Source organism: Lacerta agilis, chromosome Z (genome assembly GCF_009819535.1).
Source record: "Lacerta agilis isolate rLacAgi1 chromosome Z, rLacAgi1.pri, whole genome shotgun sequence".
In the NCBI taxonomy this organism is placed as follows: Eukaryota; Metazoa; Chordata; class Lepidosauria; order Squamata; family Lacertidae; genus Lacerta; species Lacerta agilis.
The window spans coordinates 26,162,922-26,185,743 of NC_046331.1; the positions used below are offsets into that span (position 1 = coordinate 26,162,922).

Sequence of the window (22,822 nt, forward strand, 5' to 3'; positions counted from 1 at the left end):
CCTATAAACATACCCAGCACTTGAAACCATTCCTCATTGGATTTGGTTTCCAAGGTGGAATAGAAATGTCTTAAGTGAATGAATAAAAAAAATGCAAGTGTGCAGCTCAATATGCTACCTGATTGCTCACTAAGAAACAACACAGTTACAAAGAGCCTACTGGATCAGGCCAAAGGTACATCTAGTCCAGCATCCTGTTCTCACAGCGGTCAACCAGAAGCCCACAAGAAGCACAGGTGCAGGACCTGAGCATAACCCCTTCCACAGTTTTCAGCAACTGGTATTTAGAAGCATACTGTCTCTGAATTTGGAGGCAGGGAATAGCCAATATGACCAATAGCCAGGGCTGGATTTGGGTTTGATGAGGCCCTAAGCTACTGAAGGTAATGGGGCTCTTTATATGTCCAACTGTCCTTTGTCAACAACAAATTGTCACTGTTTTTTGTGTTGAATATATGCTATATGGTAATTTATGGACCTAATAGGTATCTAAAGCCATTTGAACATAACAAAATATGTATTTTATCAAAGTAATTGTTGAACTTATATTTTGGAAATGTACATCCATTTTCTTTTCCTTTAATTTTTTTGGGGCCCCCCAAGAGAGTGGGGCTCTAAGCTATAGCTTGTTTAGTTTATGCGTAAATCCGGCACTTCTAGTAGCTGTTGATAGCCTTTTGTCTTACCCTCCCAGACTCTTCAAGTGTCCCTATTTTCCAGGGACAGTCCTAGATTTACAGGAAACTGTCCCAGTTTCTGATTTGATCCCAGAATGTCCTGCTTTTCCTTAGGATGTCCCTATTCTCATTGGAGAAATGTTAGAGGGTATGTCTTCTTTTAAAGACACCACTGCCTTCTAAGGGACTAAGTTCCATAGTTTAACTTTGTGCTGCTTGAAGAAGTATTTTATCTGTCCTGAACCTTCCAACATTCAGCTTCTTTGGATGTCTGCAGGTTCCAGTGTTTTCATGAGGGGGCAAAAAGCCTTCTGCTATCTACTTTCTCCATGTCATGCATAATTTTATGAACTTGTATTATGCCGCCTCTTACCTGCTTTTTCTAAAAGGTCCCAAAAGCTGCATCCTTTCCTCATAGGGGAGTTGCTCCATCCCATTGAACATTTGGATTGCCCTTTTCTGAACTAATAATAATAATAATAATTACCACCAATACAATAATTACTTCTTCTTCTTCTTCTTCTTCTTCTTCTTCTTCTTCTTCTTCTTATTATTATTATTATTATTATTATTATTATTATTATTATTATATTGTATCCAACTAAGTTTTACTCATGAACCTTCATTATGTCTATCAATTTCAATGAGTGTACTGAGTAGGACTAGATGGATATGTTGTTGTTGTTGTTTCTTGCCTGCCCTTCAACATAAGATTCCAGGGTGGGTTGTTGTTGTTCAGTCATTCAGTCGTGTCCGACTCTTCGTGACCCCATGGACCAGAGTACGCCAGGCACGCCTATCCTTCACTGCCTCTCGCAGTTTGGCCAAACTCATGTCAGTAGCTTCGAGAACAGGGTGGGTTACAATATGAAAATGCAAGGTTAAAAACACTTTAAACAATCCACACTCAGAAGAATAGGGTGGGTTCAGATAGAGATGATAGATAGATGATAGATAGATAGATAGATAGATAGATAGATAGATAGATAGATGATAGATATAGAAAGACAGATAGACAGATAGACAGACAGATATTGTGTCAGAGCTGGGCTTCAGCATATGTTGAAAGCTATACAACGAAGCTGCCAGATGGACCTCTGTGACGAGGTTATTCTACCGCTTTGGAGCTGCTGCAAAAAAAATGTCCTCTCCTGGGATGCCACCCTCCAAATTTCTGACAGTGGAGGGACGGCTACTGGCTTTCATATTTGAGAGGTTTTCTGTGGTCTTCCAGATGTTTGAGGCTAAATCGTTTGGGGGGTTTTAAACAGTAATGTGAGCATTACTGGAAGGTATATTAATTGTTCAGCAACAATTCCCTGCCCCCAGCTTACTTACAACACCTAAGTCTGGGACAATAAACACCTGTTTCAGTCTGCCACAATGATGTCACAAATAGCTCTCGCTTCATTCTGCCAACACCTAGCTCCCTGCTGCCGCCCCAGTAACAGTGAGCGGAAACCACAGTGCAAAATAAGAAAGAAAGAAAAACATGAAAAGGAACACTGCTACAGGAAGCTCAGATGAAACGTGCCACCTGAAGATGAAAAAAGGAAAAGAGGCAAGATGGAGCACACTGATGGCTCAGATAAGTGATAGATGCTGTGCATTACAAAGAAAGGCAGTCAACCCAGCAAAGGCACCAGCCAGTCTGCTCGCTACACAGATTTTTATTTTTATTTTTTTAGCCATCGGTCATTGGTTAGCATTTAGAGAGCTACAGGTATTTTAAATCCACCAGCACAACCCAAGGCTCAGACCTTATAGGGATCCCATTGCATGTGCCTACCATGAGCAGGGTTTGCTCATAGGTAGTAGATTGGGCTTTCCCTTCTCTCAGCCTGCATAATGGGCCCCCAGATATGTAATGTTCGGAAGAATTCCTTTGTCACCAGCAATGACTGAACATAATGCAGAGGAATTGAGTGGGCATGCAGGGGGAGGCCAAGCAACAATCTCCTTGTGCACAAGTAGGAGAAGATGGATCATGTCCTTCTGAAGAGGGGTTGTCCTCATGTCAGCACTAGCTTTCTTGATATGCTATCCCAGGGTTGTCAAGAGCTCACTACAGTGCTAATTGCAGTTACAATTGACAGGCGGCTGTATTAGCTCATCGTGTGATGCCTAAAAGCAAGGGTGGGGAACCTCTGCCCTATGAGCCAGCCTTGGCCCTTCATAGGGTTCAATTTGGCCCACAGTCCAATTTCCCCGAAACTACACCTGCCTGTCAATCAGCTGGTGCTGCTGGCGCTGCTTCAATGTAATGAAGCAAACCCCTGCAGAGAGCCAGCAGCGGAGGAAGCTGCTCAGATGCCTGGGGTGGCGTGCCCAGGAGTGGGGCAAGCTGTCCGTAGGGGTAGTGCACACTGCAGGGCCTCCAGAGTCTGCCTGCCTCCTCCCACTCAGCTGCACTACAGCGGGGGGGGGGGGAGGCAGCAGGTAGACAGTTTGGGCAGCACGGAGCCTGCACGCGCCCAAGCCACTGTGCCTCTCCCAGGAGTGACACATGGCTTGGGTGCGCTGTATGCCCCGCAGTGAGTGCCGCTCAGCATTTTGTCACCCCCCCCCCAAGTGGTGACATCCGGAGCGACCGGCATCCACTGCACCCCCCTTCCTCCGCCCCTGCAGAACCAGAACTGAACCCTCCACTCATCAGCTAATGAGCATGGAATTCAATCCTGCTATGTGCTTCTTTGCCAACACAATCCAGGTGTGGAATGTGCTGGTGAAACAGACTCCCTTACTGGCACACCTGTGGGTCAACTTCAACAGGCAGGCAGGACTGCTCACCTAATCAGTCACCTGAACTCATTACAGTCATACCTCGTGTTGCGTTAGGTTCATGGTGTCTTTTCGGCTTGCAAACGTGGCAAACCCAGAAGTGTATACGTCTGGGTTTCACCGAGTGCACACACGCAGAAGCAGAGCCAGTGTGGTGTAGTGGTGACGAGCGGCAGACTCGTAATCTGGGGAACCGGGTTCGTGTCTCCGCTCCTCCACATGCAGCTGCTGGGTGACCTTGGGCTAGTCACACTTCTCTGAAGTCTCTCAGCCCCACTCACCCCACAGAGTGTTTGTTGTGGGGGAGGAAGGGAAAGGAGAATGTTAGCCGCTTTGAGACTCCTTCGGGTAGTGAAAAGCGGGATATCAAATCCAAACTCTTCTTCTTCTTCTTCTTCTTCTTCTTCTTCTTCTTCTTCTTCTTCTTCTTCTTCACGCATGCGCAAAAGCACTCTATCGTGCTCCGCACTTGCACAGAAGCACCACTCTAGTTATGGACTTTTCAGGGTGTGAACGGCACCCCGGAACAGTTCGTGTCCGCAACAAGAGGTACCACAGTATGATATTGGGTGACTGATAGTTGGATGGCCCTGCCTGCACAACTGTAAAAGCTGGCCTATGTAAAGATATACAGAGGAAAACATGTCCTACAATTGTCTCGTCCCTAAGCCTCGCTATAATACTTTTTGCACCAGGGTAGATTTACATAAATTTGTGCGTAATATTAAGTTATGTGACATGTTTGGTTTCAGAGATCAACAAACACAGCTTTTTAGATCTAAATAATCCTTTATCCCACCCAGTTTGTTCCATCAATTGGTGATCTGTGATTTGGACAAACTCAAAAAGGGGTGCCCTAGGACACAGGACAATTTAACCAAGTCCCAACATGCCTGCCTTAATGACTTATCTAATGATACTAACATCATCATTAAACCAGCTGATAAAGGAGGAAGAACTGTACTGTCTGCTGCTGTGCTTGGAGCACCCTGTTGTGCTCCCGAACAATTACTCCCGAACGATCGCCCAGGAAGAAGGGAACATGCCAGTCGGGCATGTGTCTCTGCCAGGGTTCTACTTGTGAGTAGAGGCCATTTCCTGACATCTTGGAGCACCCATCATCTCATGTTTGTAGGATATTGACTGTGGAAAGGCATTATGTCTCCATTTCAGTGATCTTTGACAGGGACTTACCACTCTTACCATTCCTGTTCATGGAACACTTATTTGATTCTTATTAGTTTGTGACTCCATGCACATATCATATGTCTTCTATATAAAGATATGGCACACTGGTCCAAACAGATTTCTCAAAACTGTTCGCAATAATTGTGCGTGGAACAAGTCTTTGTGAACCAGAGTATACTTGATCAGAAGTCTCCTTCTCAACAGGTAGTTGCATTTGTAGGCTTCCCAGAAGCATCTGGTTGGCCATTATTAATAGTTGTAGATGCTGAAGCAGACAAGCTTTTCAGTCTGATTCAGCAAGGCTCTCTGTTTTTAACCAGCCTATTTTGATATCCAAATGTATTATGCAATACTGTATTTTCTTAGGAGTAACATAGATTAGTGCACCTTCTGAGACCATTTCATAATGAGTGTGTTGCTTTCTGCTGAATATTTCCTTTTAGAGTTAGCTGTGTTTACTGCAAAAAAAGTCTCATCTCAAAAGACCACAATGAAGGGGTTGTTGTTTTTTGTAACTGAAGGTAACCTGTGATGGCAGGAAGTTTAAATTGCTTGTTCAGCAATTCTCTCTCAGTACTGATTATCTCTACTATTCCACGCCCTTTTCACGGACTAGTTTGCGAACCTCTGAAATAGACAATTGGTTGATAGATGGCATGCAACAATATTTAAGATTGGACAGTACAGGAGAACTGGTGCCTGTCAAATTCAAAAAGATGCCACAAATACATGTGTACTTTTGAAGTAAACCCCATTCAAAATTTAGCTTGGAAATCCAGATTCTAAATGGCAAAGAACAAAAGGTCGCCCAAATCCACAAGTAGGAGGCAACTCCATTGTTAGGAATTTGAAAAACCTTGGGCCTTCCGTCTGCAAAATAGGTACAGTAACATTATTATTTATTAGATTTACATACCTTCCTCCATCATAAGATCACAGAGCAGTTCACAGACATTGCCCACCCTCACAAAATTATAGGGATTGTGTGAATACCTTGAAACAACTGAAAGGTGAACCATATTCCTCACTTTAACTCTCTTTACTTAAACACAAGAGTGAATGAAATATTTTCGTAGAATTGTAGAGTTGGAAAGGATGCTGAGGGTCATCCAGCCCAAAACCCCTGCAATAAAGCACTCCTGTCCTCAACCCTCCACAGCAAAGATTGCTTTTAGTGGTGAGGAAAATGTGTCTGTACAGTGGTTGGTAGAAAGGAAGTATAGAAGTAGCTCAGTGACTCAGGAAATTCTTATAAATGCTGAATGTGTTACCTATAAAAGTCAAGAGCTGCTTACTTGAAAGCCTTAAATAGGCGGATGTCGCCTGATTTATCCCCCACAAGTGTAAAAAGTACATGTAAATTTAAACTCACATTTGAGCACGTCTGATGAACTACTTGCAAAAGACAGGCAAAATGGTTTGCAGAAAGGCTAGTTGAACTGGCCAGGGGTGTGTGTGATGGTTTCATGAGCAAACTACAGAACCAAGAGAGATTGCTTTGAAACAAGTGGTGTTAGAAAGAGCCATAGCTCAGTGGTAAGCACATGCCTTGCACACAGAGGGTCCCAGGTTCAATCCCTGGCCTCTCCAGATAAGACTGCCAATGGGGTGCTGCCCAAAATGCTGGAGAGCCTCTGCCAATCAGGTCAGACCTGCCTGGGTGCCCTCCAGGTATTTTGGATCACAAACCCATTTGCCATGGTGGCTGGTTGATTTACTGGTACGTTGCAGTCCAAAACAGCTGGAGCACCCCATGGTGGGATAAGGCTGTGCAGAACATGAGTTAGTTGGATTTGGTATAAAAGGCTACTCCCCCACCCTGCCGCAAGAACCTAACATGAAGAAATCTAGACTGCTTTTGGAATATTCTCTGCAAGTTGTTTGCTCCAGTTACCATATCTCCAAGTGCACCACTAATGTGCACAAGAGGCTGGCTTGTCTTGTGCATGCAGCTTTCCAGATGGCAGTCTGAAAAGTTTCCATGTAGACTGTAGCCCTCCCAGCATTAATCGGCACAAATGGGTGTAAAATGTCCTGGCAGAAAGTTGTTGGCATTTGAGTGTCTTGGGAGACAATGGAGGAGTGTGAAGTCAAACTGTTGGAAGATGTGCTTGATATAAGCAGCCTGTATAATCTTACAAGGACCTGAATCCCCAGCCTGTCAATCAATCAGCCTTGATTCACATATTGGCAAATTATTCTATTTTCGCTCCATGCCACACTTACCCAAGTTCATTGATAAAGCTACTCCACTGTTCCTAAATTTATGTGTTGTTGCTTCTATTTTTTAAAAACATGGAAATACTCTCTCTCCCCACACCCCAATATTGTTGACACTTCCAGGATTTCAGACTGGAGTCTTCAGCCAACCCCACCTCAAGATGTGTTCTGAATATGAGACCTTCTGCCTTCAAAGCATGGGCTCTGTCACTTAGCTACAGCACCTCCCTACTGGCACCAAGAAATCCAGGGTTCACCTAATACAGAAAGGCTTGAGTACATTCAGAATCTGTATCTTCAGCTATAATCCCAATGACCACTGTACTACTACACATATGTGAATAGATTAAAGTGCAAAAAAACCTTTTCATTCACATTTTTAGCATGGGTGTTCAATGCAGAAGAAACCCTTATGATCATTTCACACATTACAGTCATACCTTGGTTGACGAACGCCTTAGCAGTCAAACATTTTGGCTCCAGAACACCACAAACCCAGAAGTGAGTGTTCCGGTTTGCGAATGTTCTTTTGGAAGGCAAACGTCTGGTGGGGCTTCTGCAACTTCTGATTGGCTGCAGAAGGCTCATGCAGCCAATCAGAAGCCACACCTTGGAAGTTGAATGGACTTCTGGAACAGATTCCCTTCGGCTTGCAAGGTACGACTGTATAATAAAAGCTCTGCTAGAGTCAGCTATTGCTGAAGTACATAATGTAAGATGTGAAAACCAGTTGTGGTTTTTAAGACAATCTCACTACATGAATTCTCTTAATAGCATGTCTTTGGCCACTTAGTGCAAGTTGCTTAAAAGGCCTTGGGAGGAATGTGTGAAGGACCAGTATAATGTAGTAAAATGTACAAATAGAAAAAGTGATTGAAAAAGCTATTCTCTTCCAATTCAGAAAGCTCTTCAAAAATTTATGATGTTGGTTTTTGGGGTGGACCGGGGGCCGGGTAAGGATCTACACCAAATGTTATGAAAATGATAGGCCTTCATTGCCCTTCCAAAAGGCATGAATCTGAATCATATGTTGCTTCCTGGAGTATCATAAACATATTTCCAGATTAGTTGGTGTGAAGCATAAGCATGCTCTGATCAAGAACATTAAAAGGCTAGAAGGCTTAAAACAAAAATACCTTTAGCTTGCCTACTTCGCCATCTAGTGGACGTGGCATGTCTATTTTGTAAGGGATAACAATCACTAACTCAAGGCTACATCCTTGAGAGTTTTGCAAGCAACAGCCTTGACATACAACAGGTGCAAATGTTAACATTCCAGTTCCAGCATGTGTATTTGTTTGCAGATGTCAGCTTTTGGAAAGGGGGAGTAAGTAGTTACAGGTGGGTAGCCGTGTTGGTCTGCCATAGTCGAAACAAAATAGGAAATTCTTTCCAGTAGCACCTTAGAGACCAACTGAGTTTGTTCTTGGTATGAGCTTTCGTGTGCATGCACACTTCTTCAGATACCCTGAAGTAAGTAGTTAGCTGATTTTTACCAACAAGCCACCACTTGTAGCAGTAGATACCTGCTACTTCCCTACAACCATGGAGTACCTAAATAAAAGGTGGCTGGGGAAACCCAGCCAGATGGACGGGGTATCAATAATAATAATGATGATGATGATGATGTAGGTAAAGGGATCAAGTAATTAAAAAGTGCAGCACTTCTTGAGCACCTACTGACTGTGGAAAGACAAAGGTAGTTCCTGTAGGCAGAATGGCTCCATGACCCAATATTCTATAGGCAGGCAGTGACAACCATGAACAGCTTTTGAAAGGGTACTTATCTCCACCAGAATGTCTATAACAAACTAAAAAATAATAATACTAAATACTGCAAAAATAAAAAAGTAGACCTGTTTCTGGAACTAGAGAGTGTTTATTCTCCGAGGCAGGCTGGGATATATAATTAAAGCTCCTATCACCTAAGGTCTGTAAGTTATTAACTTGTGTTGCATGGCAAAAGGTAACTAAAGAGCACCACTTTCCATATTTAAACGAAAAGTACCACAAGACTTCAGACAGCAAAAGTCCAGTGCACTAGATCAATTTTTAAGATGGACTTGGATTTGTATTTAAAGGATGAAGGACAAAGTAGCCTATCAGACAGCTTCTTTATTTGGTGTACGGAAAAGTAAACAGGATTCACAAGCACCTCCCACCCCTCCCATGAATAAATGAATTCAGCAGGCTAAATCATGCCTCTCTCAGATGCATACTTTATTCTCCAACTATATACAATTTACATACTTTATTCTTTGTTAGTCTATGAGAGAAAAGGAAACCCTGTGATCAATTCCTCCACTCCTTTAGCTCTAGAGATACACAAATCTTTGCTTATAATTCAGAACAATGATGGCAAAACACAAACCTGAAAGCCTAAGTTTCTCAGGAAACTAGATTCTGCACCTAATATAACATTCTGAAGCACTGTAGAATACATGGCTCTTGACTACAGCAGTTTCAGCGCAGGAGTGTCACGCTACCAATATTTTGACAGCATTAATATTCCCTCTCACAATTACTTTTATTGCCAACAAAGTGAGACCACCACCATAATCTTAGAGAAACATTTATTGGAGGGCTGCAGGATTTGTGAGAAATATAAAGTCCCTTATACAAAACACTCAACTTAGCAGCTCACTAACAATCCCTTTACCATTGTGTACCACATTCTTAAGCAAAGATAATACTTTTGACTGCAGTCTTAGTGCTACTGTGCTTATAAGAAGTTATTCTCTGAAATATAGGCTTGGGGGGTGGAATTCACAGCTACAGAAACAATGACAATTGGGCCAAATCAGGTTGTAATTACATAAGCTTGCATTAAAGATGTTGAAACCAGTCCAGCGCCAAAATACTAACATAAAAGCTTTTAAAGAGTAACTGCTCCTGAATATATAACTAAATATCACCAAAGAACCAAAATAAAGAAGTACTAAGGTCAACTCAGGGAAGATTCCAAATATACATACAAGTTCAATACAGTAATTGCACAAAATGGGGAAAAAATGTTTATGATTACCAAGGTTAGTTTACATGCTTCTCCTATGAAGTTCAAATCAACCTTAGAAGTCTTGATGTAGTTTCTTACCTGACTTAATGTAGAGCAATCTTACAGAGCTACATATAAATGTGCAAACCAGATATTAATGTGTTAATTTCAACATTCTGTAAAGAGTCAGGTGTTGACTGGACTACATTTCTATGCAGGAATTTGCTACTTGCAGTCCTTTTTAAAATAAGTTTGAGGCTTCAATCGTACACACTTAATTTGGAGTAAGTCTCTTTTAACAAAATAAGGACTTCCAAGTAGACGTGTAAGACTGCTGTGAAACAGATAATCAGGTGGGTATAGGGTATTCACTTTTGTGTTAGCAAGTGTGAATGAAAGCTATTTAGAAAATTTAGCCACACCAGGGACACAAAGAAAAAATCATGGTAAATTTGGAATTTCCTTCTTTTGTTTTTAAATTTAAGCAATCCACAAAAAAGCGTAAGTTTTGATTATCACTGCATGTTTTAATTCTGAAGATAAAGATATAAAGCTTCGACTTCTTAATGAAGATGTGTGATTGTCACTTTCTGCCCTGTACTTTTCACTGCTGACAGATCCTGGTTTCCACAACAAACAAGTTTTCAAAGTGCCGGATTGAATGACACTTTTCAGCTGAGCGTTTCTGGACACCTAAATAAGAGAAGAACACAAAAACAATTAATGCTGAACAGTATATGAAGATTTCAGATAGAAGATCTATTTCCTGGGTAGTTTGTTTATGGCTGTATGTGCCAAGCTGAATGTATCTATTGATTTAAAACCAGGAAAATGCAATTCTGGAAGCAGTGTTAGGGATAGTGATGTGCAGGTTGGGTACAAACAATTTTCCTACCCTGGAAATGAGCCACTGTGTGAAGTTTCCCATATTTCACTAGCTAAATACTGAACCAAATACCGGTACTTCCAAAATACCATCAAGCAAGACACCAATGCAGCTAACTGTTCTAACATTTTTAGATTCTGAACAATCTTAAATTTCTGACTTTATCAGAATATTCATGCTTGAACTGCTGCTAGAGGGGTTAACTTTGACTTTTCACCAGATTAATTTAATGATTTAGTCTCACTATGTACCTACACTTTCCCATATGTAACCTTAGAAAGAAAAAGCCTTTTCTATTAAAGGAAAATTTTAAAAAGAAAAAACTAGATAGATTTATCAAGTAAAACTCTTTCAGGAAGCTTACAGGAGATTTTTAGATTTTATTTTTTCCTACTTAAGATAAGCTAAGTTTAGATTCTCAGTTGAAAATACTCACCAATGGTCTTATCTCTGTGCTGAAGCCTGAAAGTTTCCTTCCCTACACAGAGCTGGTAAATGAAAATGCCCAGATCTGACACATTATCAATCTTTTCTGTCACAACCATTTCTTCACGAACAAGGTAAGTCTGAGGCAAATAGGAACCAGTCTGTGGAAAAACACAAATATCACCAATATGAACATTTGCAATTCTTTTTTTCAATACCCAAAGAAGAAGATTCACATTTGCAAAGGAACTTTAAATAAAGGGAGCAGCTATGCATGTGGAATCTGAGTAAGTGAAACTTCAGATGATTAAAGCAAGATTTATTGCAGATAGTGTGCCCAGACCTTGTTCACAAGAAGTTATTCCTTGGGGTCATGTTTCTAGGAGTTCCTACCAAATGCATTTGATGGAAATTTTTGAAGAAGGATTTGTCAATGAACGACGATAATTTCTCTTGCTTCCTTGTATGGTGTGTGTGTGTGTGTGTGTGTGTAAGCCTCTGACTTTTGCATGGCTAGAATGTCGTCTCCTGTACAAAGGTAGTCGTTAAATCCATTACTCCACCCCCTGCTGGCATCTGGCTTCCAGGCTGCCCAGAAGTGAATGTGAACCTTAGACTGAAAAAGGCTCCCTGCACCAATCCACTTGAAAGTAAGTCTCATTTTAATGGAGTTTACTATTTAAGTATGCTTGATTTAGGATGCAGCCCTTGCCTGGGCTTGTAACAAAGTTAAGTAGAGATCTATTCAGTCTCACCAGCTGCCCTCATCTAAATGCAAGTAAAAAGGTCTAGACATAGTTAGGCTTGTCTTATCTCTGCCTATGAATTCTGTGTGACGTGAATAAAAACATTACATGCATCATAGTGGAAACAATGTTCATACTTTCGGCATCAGTGATACAGATGCTCTCAATAAGCCAGTAGTCAACCAACACTGGCCATCAACAGTCTTTTCATAAGCAAGCTATGTGCCACCTAAAGAAAGCTATTGCTGAAGAAAAGATACCATTGATAAGCAAGAATACCGGTACATTTCACTGTCTTCATAGAAAAAAAACACTTCCCCATGTTACACTGAAATATAACAATGCAAACCGTTAATTTTGAAAAGAGGTCCATCAGATTCCGTGGTGGCATAACAATGGACGTGTTCAGAGGGATCACATAGCAGTTACCCAGCTGCAGATCAAGGTAGGCAGTCAGGAGCTGCAAGAAGAAACAAGAAATCTTAGTAATTTGAATACATACTTTAATACGCCTGTTGTCTTGGTCTCTAAGATAACTGAAGGAATCTCGAGAAGGAAATATTTCCATCTCCTTTTTCCAGCAGCTCCGTGTGATCAGTTCCACATTATTCAAGAGGGTTCCCCAACCCTCTAGAGAGGCAGTTTAGGAGTCTTAATGAGTGAGTATAAGTGGGAAGAGGGGGCAGAAAACTTTCCTTCACTTAATTTCCTTAAGTCATGTTACGACCCAAGTCATTGTTTTCAAATTAGTTCGTATAAAAATGTTCCAAGCGCTTTACAGATTAAATCAATGAAATTATGTAACTGATTTGAAGAGAAGCAATAAAATTTCAAGTATTGGGATTTATCAAAAGGCTCCCTTCCAACACAGAGAAAGTCCTTTCTAATGGAGCAAGAGAATCTTTATTTTGGCAAGCAAAAATGCTAAATAGCGGCTTTGCATGGTTACATTCATACTCTTAAAAATTACATAGAATTATAGACTGCAAAGCATGGCAGACCTATGTATCTCAACACAGTTACAGCCAGAACACTACTGTTACGGAATGTAAGGCACCAGCCCATATCCAGGATCACCATTACTATTGCATTCAGTCTTTCAGCACAAAGTTTCAACCTATATTCACCCTGGATTAAGGCACTTTCTTAAACCTATACATGATAATGAATAACTGCTACCAGTGAACAGGCTACAGCAGGGGTGGGAACTGCCAGCCTGTGATATATCCACATGTGATCCACACTCTCCACCTTAGTCTTTCGTTTCCCTCTTCCTTGAAATGGTAGCTCCCAAACTTCCCACCACAACTTTTCCTAACACAAGTATACACCCTCAGAAGCTGCTACCTGAAATGTAAAGGGACTGCATTTTAAAAAGGGTGGGGGACTAATAATGGACAATTTAACACAAAAAATTAGGACTCAAAAAAGGAGAAACATCCCTGATTTCTTTAGGCAAGACTAGTGGCCAGTAAGTTGAAGCTGTGAATTATGTGCTTGTACTAACTTGCACCAGGTGAACCAAAATTAAAGCAAGCAACGAGGCTAGCTGTTGCTATCATTAATTCTGTTATTTGATGTAGAGTGATGAGGGTGTTTGTTTTTTGTGTTGCCAATTATGAAAACTCAACAGATGGTGTAAAAAGAAGTTCTAGACTTGGATCAACTCACCCTTTCAAAGTCATGAACGATAGCTGCAGGATCACTGTCAGAGAATTTTGGAACAGGAACCTGAATGATGGCAATATTGTCATCCTCACGAATGTCAGCTTCTTCAGCAATGGGCAAGAAGTAGGGTTCGGCTGCCTGCTCTTGCTGATCCTCTCCTGCATAACACATTTGCCCACGCATCATTGTGCGCTAAAAATAAATCACAGTAATCAATTATGAGACTTCTTTTAGGGACAGATTATCCAGTGCTATTTAGAGCAGGCCCATTTAAAATTATTAACTTGGGTCTGTTAATTTCAATGGGTCTACTTCAAGTATAACTTAGCTGGGTACAACCCAGCATTGGTTTGCCACAATCATAATGCATTTTAGCTTTCCACTTCTGTAGTGTGACTTGAAATAAAATCAATATTAGGCAAATAAAATCTAATGAGGGCAAGTGTTTTTTGTGGATCTGTTAGTTGCAATAAAGTCATTTAATTACAGTTCAAAAAAAATCAGAGGGGTGTAAGAGGTATATGCAAAGAAATACAAATTACTTCCAAGTTTGTTGTTTTCCAACAAAGATGCTGTAATTTTTGAAGTTAATGTGGAACGAATGTTTCACAATTTTTTTTAGTCTTTTCAGTTTATTAGAGGAAGGCATTTCTCCATTTCATCGGATGCATGGGAGAACTGTAATAAATGACATTCCAATTGCACCTAACCCCTTGTAAAATATATGTGCAAGACTGGTGCAGAAAAGCGGAAAAGGTGACTTTCTATGTGTGAATTGTGATGGCACTGTTGTAACAAATACTTGTATTAAACATTTCCTTTCCACAAATTCCTCCTGACTCAATGTTTTGTCTATTATACTTTGTTCAGAACACGTGGCCTATATATATTCTGTTAATGTATAAGCTCACAGCAGTTCAAGTTGTGTTTGCAAAGTCCTTCAAGAAAATAGCAGATCTGCTACAATCACACAGTTAAAAAAAAGTTTTGAAATTTACTGCATATTTTTTAAAAAATATTTTGGTGGGGGGCAGGAAGACAAGACTTGGTCCCCACCATCACTAAGATGTCCAAGGCCAGCTTACCATCTGAGGATGCTTTAGTGCATAGTCTGGCACCCAAATAATGGCAAGCAGCAGAACTGCCAAGAATGCCAGTCCTACTGAGGCAGACATGGAAGCTTCAGATACATCCGAGATCCTACAAGACCCAAGGATCTCACAGGATTCCATGGGGCCTGTCACAGTACAAGGACAAAGAGGGGGAGAGCCAAGAAGATGGCTCCCAGGACTGAGGCCTCAGTTCAGCAAGATAACTCTGGCTCTCCCAGTCACAAACATGAGAGGAATCCAGGCATATTCACTTTTTAAGTTTTGAGCTTCCTCGGTGCCACAACTTTGAGGTGCAGATCTAAGTTTAGACCCATATTCCAATTCGGTTACGTATCATGCTTACACTGTGTGGAATATTTTGCTTATTTTGTATGCTTCTATTTGCTTTGTCAATTTTTTCTGCAAAAGGAAAAAAAAAGGAAAAAGAGGGTTGTCTTTCCATTACCCTTGGCATGAAGTACTTATAGATGCAGGCTCCACCAACCACCACTCCTGCTAATATAAGTGCAAGACCCAAAAGAGTCAGCAGACATCTTCCAGATGAACTTTCATGGCCATGTGTTCCAACTTCTGGATCCTGAGAGACAGAGTGAGAAAGAGAGAGAGAGAGAGAGAACTTAAATTATTTGTTGTCTTGGAGACAATATTATCTTTAACTAATTACCCCTCACCTTGACTCAGGATGACATCACACTTCAAGGTGAAAGCCAAGTGCCAGACAACACCCTTGAGAAATGTTTGACACAAGATGCCATAGTACACCTATATTTCATTCATAGGAGAATGGAACGTGTTTTGAGCCTTTTGTTTGTGTTTAAAACAAGGATGCCATAGTACCTGCTTTAAACACAAACAGTGAATAGCCTTTAAAAAACTACAGATGGATTTGTGCCTCCTGTTAACTTACAGAATGATACTACAGTGAATTTTGCCTACTGGGCTGCAAAAATAAAGTTTCACATTTTAAACTTCCCTTAACATAATTAAGCTCATTGTTCGCTTCCCTCCCAAGGCAATTCTCCCTTAAGTGTTAGACAGGGATGGGGAACCTATGGCCTTCCAAATGTTGAACTCCAATTCCCATCAGTTCCAGATATCACGGCCAATGGTCAGGGGTGATTGGAGCTGTTCCTCAGTAATATTTGTGAGTTATAGCTTCTATAACTCTTTAAAGTTATAAAAAGTCAATTTACTTATTCAACAGCATTTGCTCCTTGCACATATTTATGGCAAAGAGCATTTAAAGGGGTTGTGGTTAAATGCAAATCTACACAAAACCACAATATTGCAATGGCCTTCCAATCCATAGTTGCTAACATCAAGGTTAGATCATATTTATGAGGTGTGTGACTTCAAAAGGAATATTATTTCCATAATTCTAAAAAGAAAAGCAGTATGACAATAACATGCATAGTTAGCCTTGTTTGTTCAAGAGCATTATCAGCTGAGAGGTTTCAGTGTGGCATTTGCTTTTAACATTCAGCTAAGCTCATTTTTTTTTTGATAAAAATATTAAGATTTAAAACAGGGAATTCAGATGTTAAACTCATTTCAAGGATCTTTGTCGACTCAAACGATCAGTATAGTAGGACTATAAAAGTATTCAAAGTATTGGCAAGATGAGACATTCCTCTTCCTTACCTCTCCACCCTCAGATTTAGAAGAGGAACAGCAAGCTATAAACTATCGAAAAAGCAGCATTAGCAGATTCTGAAGAACTTCTGCTATGCAAAATAATATTCTAGTGCTGAGAACCTAATATGCTGTTGAAGCAATTATGCCAGTTAACAGTGCTAGATATGTGGCTTTTTTTAAAGGGCAATACTAACAGCCAAAACATATTTGCACTTTTAGTAAGCTAGTAGCTTGGGTTGTAAAGTTTCAGAATCCATATACTTGTCTAATACAATTTTGGTTCTGCTCTACAGGTAGTTAACTTCATCAAGTGTTCAGATGTGTATGTACAAGCCAGGAAGATTTCACTAGTTTGCTCAAGCATCTTGAAATCTGATGCTAGCATGTTGAAATCAAATATGCTTTTTCCAGCTTCAATTATGTCATTTAGTTGAAACCAAGCATCTTGAAAAATTCAGAGTCAGGCACCAAGTGGTCAAGTTGTAACCTGCCTTTTAACTGAGCCAGTGTAAACGAAGGAAAGAGCAGGCACCAATGTGCTACCTGTACAATCATAAAATGTACAACCCCTGCACAGTTCACAAGGAATTACTAGCAACACTGGTTATTTCCACACCAGCTTTTGGGACAACTACTCATGTACTACTGCAGAAATCAAGAGAGTTTAATTTCATGCACAAATATATATTTTAGTACAGTCAAAGCCTGGTTTAATTCAACTTGATGTATTACAGAAAATCCCAATATTAGGAACACCAAAATATTTACAATCATCTATTTTTATCCCATCCCTTTTTGCAAGGAACGCAGTGAATTGGGGGGGGGGGGGGACAACAACCCTGAAGCTGGAAAGCTAAACATTCTTCTGAATGTGCCAGACACAGGATAATACACAAACAGTTGCACCCCTAGCCCACCAGAAAAAAAATTCAGAAAGCAATAAACTTGACCTTTGACTCTTATGCAATGTTAGATGGTTCAAAATGTTAAAACTGTATGTTCAAATATAAGTTTTGCAAAACTGCAGATAATAAAACAATAAACAAAACAATTAGCATTCTGCAGTAAATAGCAAAATTAGTATTAGAATGTAACAGCCACAACAGTATTTCCTTTCTGCCCAAGGAACTGTAATGCATGTCTTCTTGATACTTAATAACAAGTGAGCCTGCACATTAATTGGCTTATCTCACAATCCCAAACAGCAATTCATTCTTTTCAAGTAACTACCTGCAAAATTTCATTATAGTACTAATAGCTGCATGTTTAAACATATGAAGCTGCCTTATAACTTGCCCAATATTGTCTATTCAGCAGTCTATTCAGCTGACTATTGGTTCAACTACACAAATCAGTGCCAGATCCAGGCCAAGTGGATGTCTGCTGCTGTCATGTCTAGAGGTGGGAGTAGAATAAGTGGTTTATATCATTAGAGGAAGATAGGAAAATTAGTTATGCATAGTCTATAAACTGGCTGGGAAACTTTTGAATGTTGGGGCGGGGAAGATTAAGAGTACCCTTTGGCACATTGCATCCTTTTGGCACATTACATTGTACCACTGCTTTACAGAGATTACATAGTAACCCAGCATTTGAAGACAGGTCTGTTCCTATCATATTTATTACAAGCCAGCCTAGCAGCATCTCCTAAAGGCTCACAAAGAAATCTTTCCCAGGCGCTCTGCTCCAGGAGGTTCTTTGGCTGGTTATCAGGAACCAAACCGGGGATGTTGCATAAACTTTGCTAGTCATCAGTAGCCTCCACCCTCTGAATTATTATGCCAATACAATTGCTGAATTGCAAAACAAATTTCTCATAATGCTTTTGCTTGCACAATCTCAAAAGTGAACTGTAACACTAGAAAAAGCAGGTCTGCCACTTGTTGGAAATTTGTAGGAAATAAGTGTTCGGGCACATTTGAACATAATTTGTTCAATTATTTCACTTAAAATGAAAGTAAGAAGAGAGGAAACATCTGTGAAAACAAAGCAACATTTCCATTTTATGTTTGAAAGGATTCTATTTATACACCACTCGTACCTGTTTTTTGACCGCTAGACAGGAAACTAGGCAAGGTTGTCTAGTCAGACTCCTCTTGGGTGAGGAGGATGCATGTGATGGTTATCTTTATTATGTTTTGCTAAGGGAAATATTGGGGTCACCTATAGATTTTGCTTCCATGTAAATGTGCTTAGAACCATAAAATATGGATCACCTGTAATGTTGAGACACTATTGTATAAATGAAAACTCAAAGTTTTGGAACTAGGCCCTCACATGCCTCAAATTTAGGCATGAACTCTCCATCAGAGTCAAGACGTATCTGCAAACCAATCAAATGTAGATCTTTCATCAGAAACAAGCCCCACTGCATTTAGTGAGCTTTCTCCCAGGTAAAAATGGGCAGGGATAGAAGGCCACATTTAAGATTATGTTATTAAGAGCTTGCATTTAGTTTCTAATGCATTGTGGATTTTACTGAAACTTAAGGATTTAAAATATTCAGTGATCATATGGGAGCTACAGTCAACCAGCTTTCCACTACCTGGATCTATCCTGCAATGGAAGTGTAGTTATTTCCAACATGAGGATAAAGCAGAGATCTGTTGGCACTGAGGCAATCAAGGTCGCTTTACATGCTACAAAGTAAGAGGTGGAACACAGCTATCACATGTGAAGCAAGTGTTTGTGCCACAATGTGATGTTCAACTGCCTGCAGCTCCCCAGTACATGTTTGCAACCATTTTCAAATGCAATCATGTACAAACATATGCACTGTCAATCAACTACTTCTTTAAATTGAGAATGAGTCACAACTTTTGTGCAGGAAAACACAAAAAAAGATCATCTGGGCAGAAAAAGACACTAGCTATCCTAATGTAAATAAGCAAAACCCACCAACACAATACTTAGGGCAACTATGAAACAGGCAAAGGACCACTGTGTGTTAAACCTCAGCTGTGTGGTGTAGTGGTTAGAATGTTGGACCTAGGGGACTTGGATTTCAATCCCCCCCCCCCGAGTCATGACGCTTATTTGGTGACAATGGAGTAGTCACCATCTCCCAGCCTAACCTCTATCACAGGGTTGTTGTGAGGGTAAAATGGGGGTCGGATAACATGTATACCACCTTGAGGTCCTTCGAGATACTAAGGGAAGATGACTCTGAACACAGAGTGCTAAAGTAGAAACCCCCATAATGAACAGGTACATTTACACAGGTGCAACCCCCCCCCCCCTACACGCATGGGTGTGACCTACTTCTGCACTTTTAACCGGTGGACTTAGAATCAATGTCAGCTTAAACTACAGTGTCTCGGGATCTCAGGCAAATGTCTTGCACATGCTAGCGGAGATCCTTTATGTAGCTGGAGAGGCATGGGATTAAAACCTGGCAGCCTCTTCAGTCAAATCTTCTGCCATACCATTGTGCTATGGAACACCAGCATCTTTTTTTTTAGGTGCAGTGTCTGGGATGCTTGCAGCCGGCTACTCCACAACTAAACCACTGCTAGGTAGCAGGTGTTGGACTAAGGCAAGTCACAAACCAGCACACTACACCCAAACACAGCAGAAAATATTATGTTTTACTGCTATTGTTCTTAAAAAACAACAACCCAGCAACAATTACTGAAATCTCACATACACTCAAGGCAGTTTTACAATCCAAACCACAAGCAGCAGCAGCAGCAGCAGCAGCAGCAGCATTAATTCTCCCCTTACCCTTAAAACCACCACAGTGACCATCACTTCCTCTCTCTCTCTTTTTTGGTGCCCTGTTTTTTTGGGAGTATGAGTCTGCAGACAGGGGCTGTTGTGTATTATTATTCTTAGTATTATCATTATCACACACTTTATACGCGCCTAATGCAGGTGCAGGCTAGAACAGCTAGGGGGGTCTGATCCAAGGCAGGTGGCCGATTGCGAAATGGGTTTAAATAAGGGGGGCAGATGGGTGTGTGTGAGTCTGAAAAGGCGGATGGGCTGCCCGGCTAGAGATGACAGGACCTCCCACCCGGTCTCTTAAGTGGCCAAGGGAGGCTTAGGAATGGGGCTGCCTTTGGGGTTAAAGCAAAGACGACTTCGCCAAGGCAGCGGCGCCATTATTTTGCGCCCCGAAGGTGCGTTATTGGGGTGCTAGTGCTGGTGGAGGGAGCGCTCCCGCTGCGCCCCCCCCCCGCCTCGCACTCTTCGTCGTGTGTTTTTACTTCCCTTCTAATTCCCGTTCCTCTGCCGCCGCCACAAAATGGCGCCGGTGGGGGAAGGGAGATTAAAGGGCGGCCGGTCACGGGCCGACGTCGCAGCTTCGACCCGCGCTCACCTTGTCAGCCACCAGCGCCTCGGCCGCCTCCTTCTTGGACTGGTCTTTGCCGGCGAAGGGCGGCTGGAAAGATATCTTCACCATGTTGGCGGTGGCGACGGCGCCTGTGACAGTAGCCGGGCCTCCGCTTCTCACGCGGGCGTCGTAGTTCGCTCCGCTCCGGTTCTTTCTGTTGCTGTTGCTGCTGCTGCCGCTGCCACTAGCGCCGCTAGGGCCTCTCGGTCGGCCACCTAGATGGAAGGGCGGGGCCTAACGCGGTAAAGATAAAAAGAGTCAGGCTTAGGTTAAAAAAACAACAACAACCACCTCAAAGTCTCCCTCTCCCGGCAGCGAAACGTGCTGGCTGAGACTGAAACGCGCGCAATGTGAGAATGGGCACACACGCGCACAAACACACAAAATTAATTTGTGTGTGTGTGTATATATATACATATACATAAACAATTAATTTGTGTGTGTTTTTGTGTATACATGACGCGGGTGGCGCTGTGGGTTAAACCACAGAGCCTAGGGCTTGCTGATCAGAAGGTTGGCAGTTCGAATCCCGCGAAGGGGTGAGCTCCTGTTGCTCGGTCTCAGCTCCTGCCCACCTAGCAGTTCGAAAGCATGTCAAAAGTGCAAGTAGATAAATAGGTACCGCTACGGCAGGAAGGTAAACGGCGTTTCCGTGCGCTGCTCTGGTTCACCAGAAGCTGCTTTGTCATGCTGGCCACCTGACCCGGAAGCTGTATGCTGGCTCCCTCCCCCAGTAACACGAGATGAGCGCCGCAACCTGAGTCGGACACGACTGGACCTAATGGTCAGGGGTGCCTTTACCTTTACATACATTCTGTTTAGAAGCACTTCAAGAATATGTGGAAATGATTTAATACTGGAAACTCAGATGAACCGAAATGGACAAGATTCACCCGTCCCTATGTTTGCTACACACAAGTGGCATTACTGCCCTCTCAATAAATCTTAAAAAAAATTCTGCAAGGGGGGATGCAAACTTGAATAAAATACTGGGGGTGGGGCACAGGTAAGCCCCACCCTGCACAATCAATCACATGATGCAGCACACATGCACTATTTGAATGGCAATACCCATCCACTTTCTTTTGGGGGGGCAGATCCATGGACATAGCCAAGGGGGTGCAACTGCCCCTCCATCAAGTAAATAAATAAAAGTGTTTAATTAACTGACCAATCGTGCTGCAGATAACATGGTTCTGCGCCCTCCCCCATCCAACATATAGCCTCTCTACACCCATGCCTGGCCCCCTCAAATATTTTAGGGGGGGCAAAGGGACCTCAGGCCTCTAGGAGTTGGCTCCTATGGATTCTGCAATGAAACTTGGCAGCTTTGGAATAAGCCTGCTAAACGTGCCTAATACTGTATTGCAACATAACCAGGGACCAGAAAGGGTCTTGTTTGACTCCCATTTTCAAAACATAAAAAGTTGCTTCTGCTGCTGCTCTTAAAATTAAATAGCATAATCTGAAATGAAAGCAAGCCAAACCACCAAGAAAACAGTTTCCGGATGAGGCAGGAAAATTACCCAGCAACATGTGCTGTATGATAGCACAGCGCCAGCACTCAGTCATCATTTTGTGTCTTTCTGGTATCTCTGAATTTCATACAGCGCTAGTCAGACTGGCAGCTGCACACTCAGAGATAGGTTATCTCTGCTTCAAACAGATAGTGGAAACTTAGTGCAAGAAGTTTTTGTGAGATGATCTGATACATTAACCACATGCCAGGGAAACCACATGTAAAGTGTGTGTTCTGTATACATTAGAACTTCTGCAAGTATTATTTAGATAGGCCTTGGGTGTTTCCACATAGTAGTTTGTTGTGGCCTCAGTGCAGCTCACACACGCAAGTTGTTGTTTGTTTGTTTTTTGCAACAATCACATGACTTTATATTCATTAAAATGGCTTCCCATATTTCTTCCTCCCCTCATTTAATCCAGATTTATCGCTTCAGTTGTTTGTATGTACTTACCACCCCAGCAGCTCTTTTTGAGATCAGTTTGTAGGCATTGTCTGAACCGCTCATCTTGCTCTGTGGCCTATCAGCCCCTTGAGCTCCTCCCCAACACCTTCTCTTTCTTGGGCTTTGGAACATTAGGCTGATGTTGTGCCACAGTCCTTCCCCACCCTCTTCCTCATTTATAAGGAACC

The 22,822-nt window shown here is 41.7% G+C and overlaps 1 protein-coding gene across 1 annotated transcript; it reads right to left on the bottom strand.

Moving 5' to 3' along the window:
- Positions 1-9,065: 9,065 nt before the first annotated feature.
- ITM2A (integral membrane protein 2A) lies at positions 9,066-20,827 on the bottom strand. The gene is made up of 6 exons (XM_033137098.1): positions 20,656-20,827; positions 15,145-15,276; positions 13,591-13,779; positions 12,269-12,379; positions 11,184-11,334; positions 9,066-10,554 (listed from the first exon to the last, which is right to left on the bottom strand). Exons 1-6 carry the CDS (start codon positions 20,737-20,739, stop codon positions 10,466-10,468), a joined length of 756 nt encoding a protein of 251 aa, XP_032992989.1. The 5' UTR covers positions 20,740-20,827; the 3' UTR covers positions 9,066-10,465.
- Between the last annotated feature and the right edge of the window lie 1,995 nt (positions 20,828-22,822).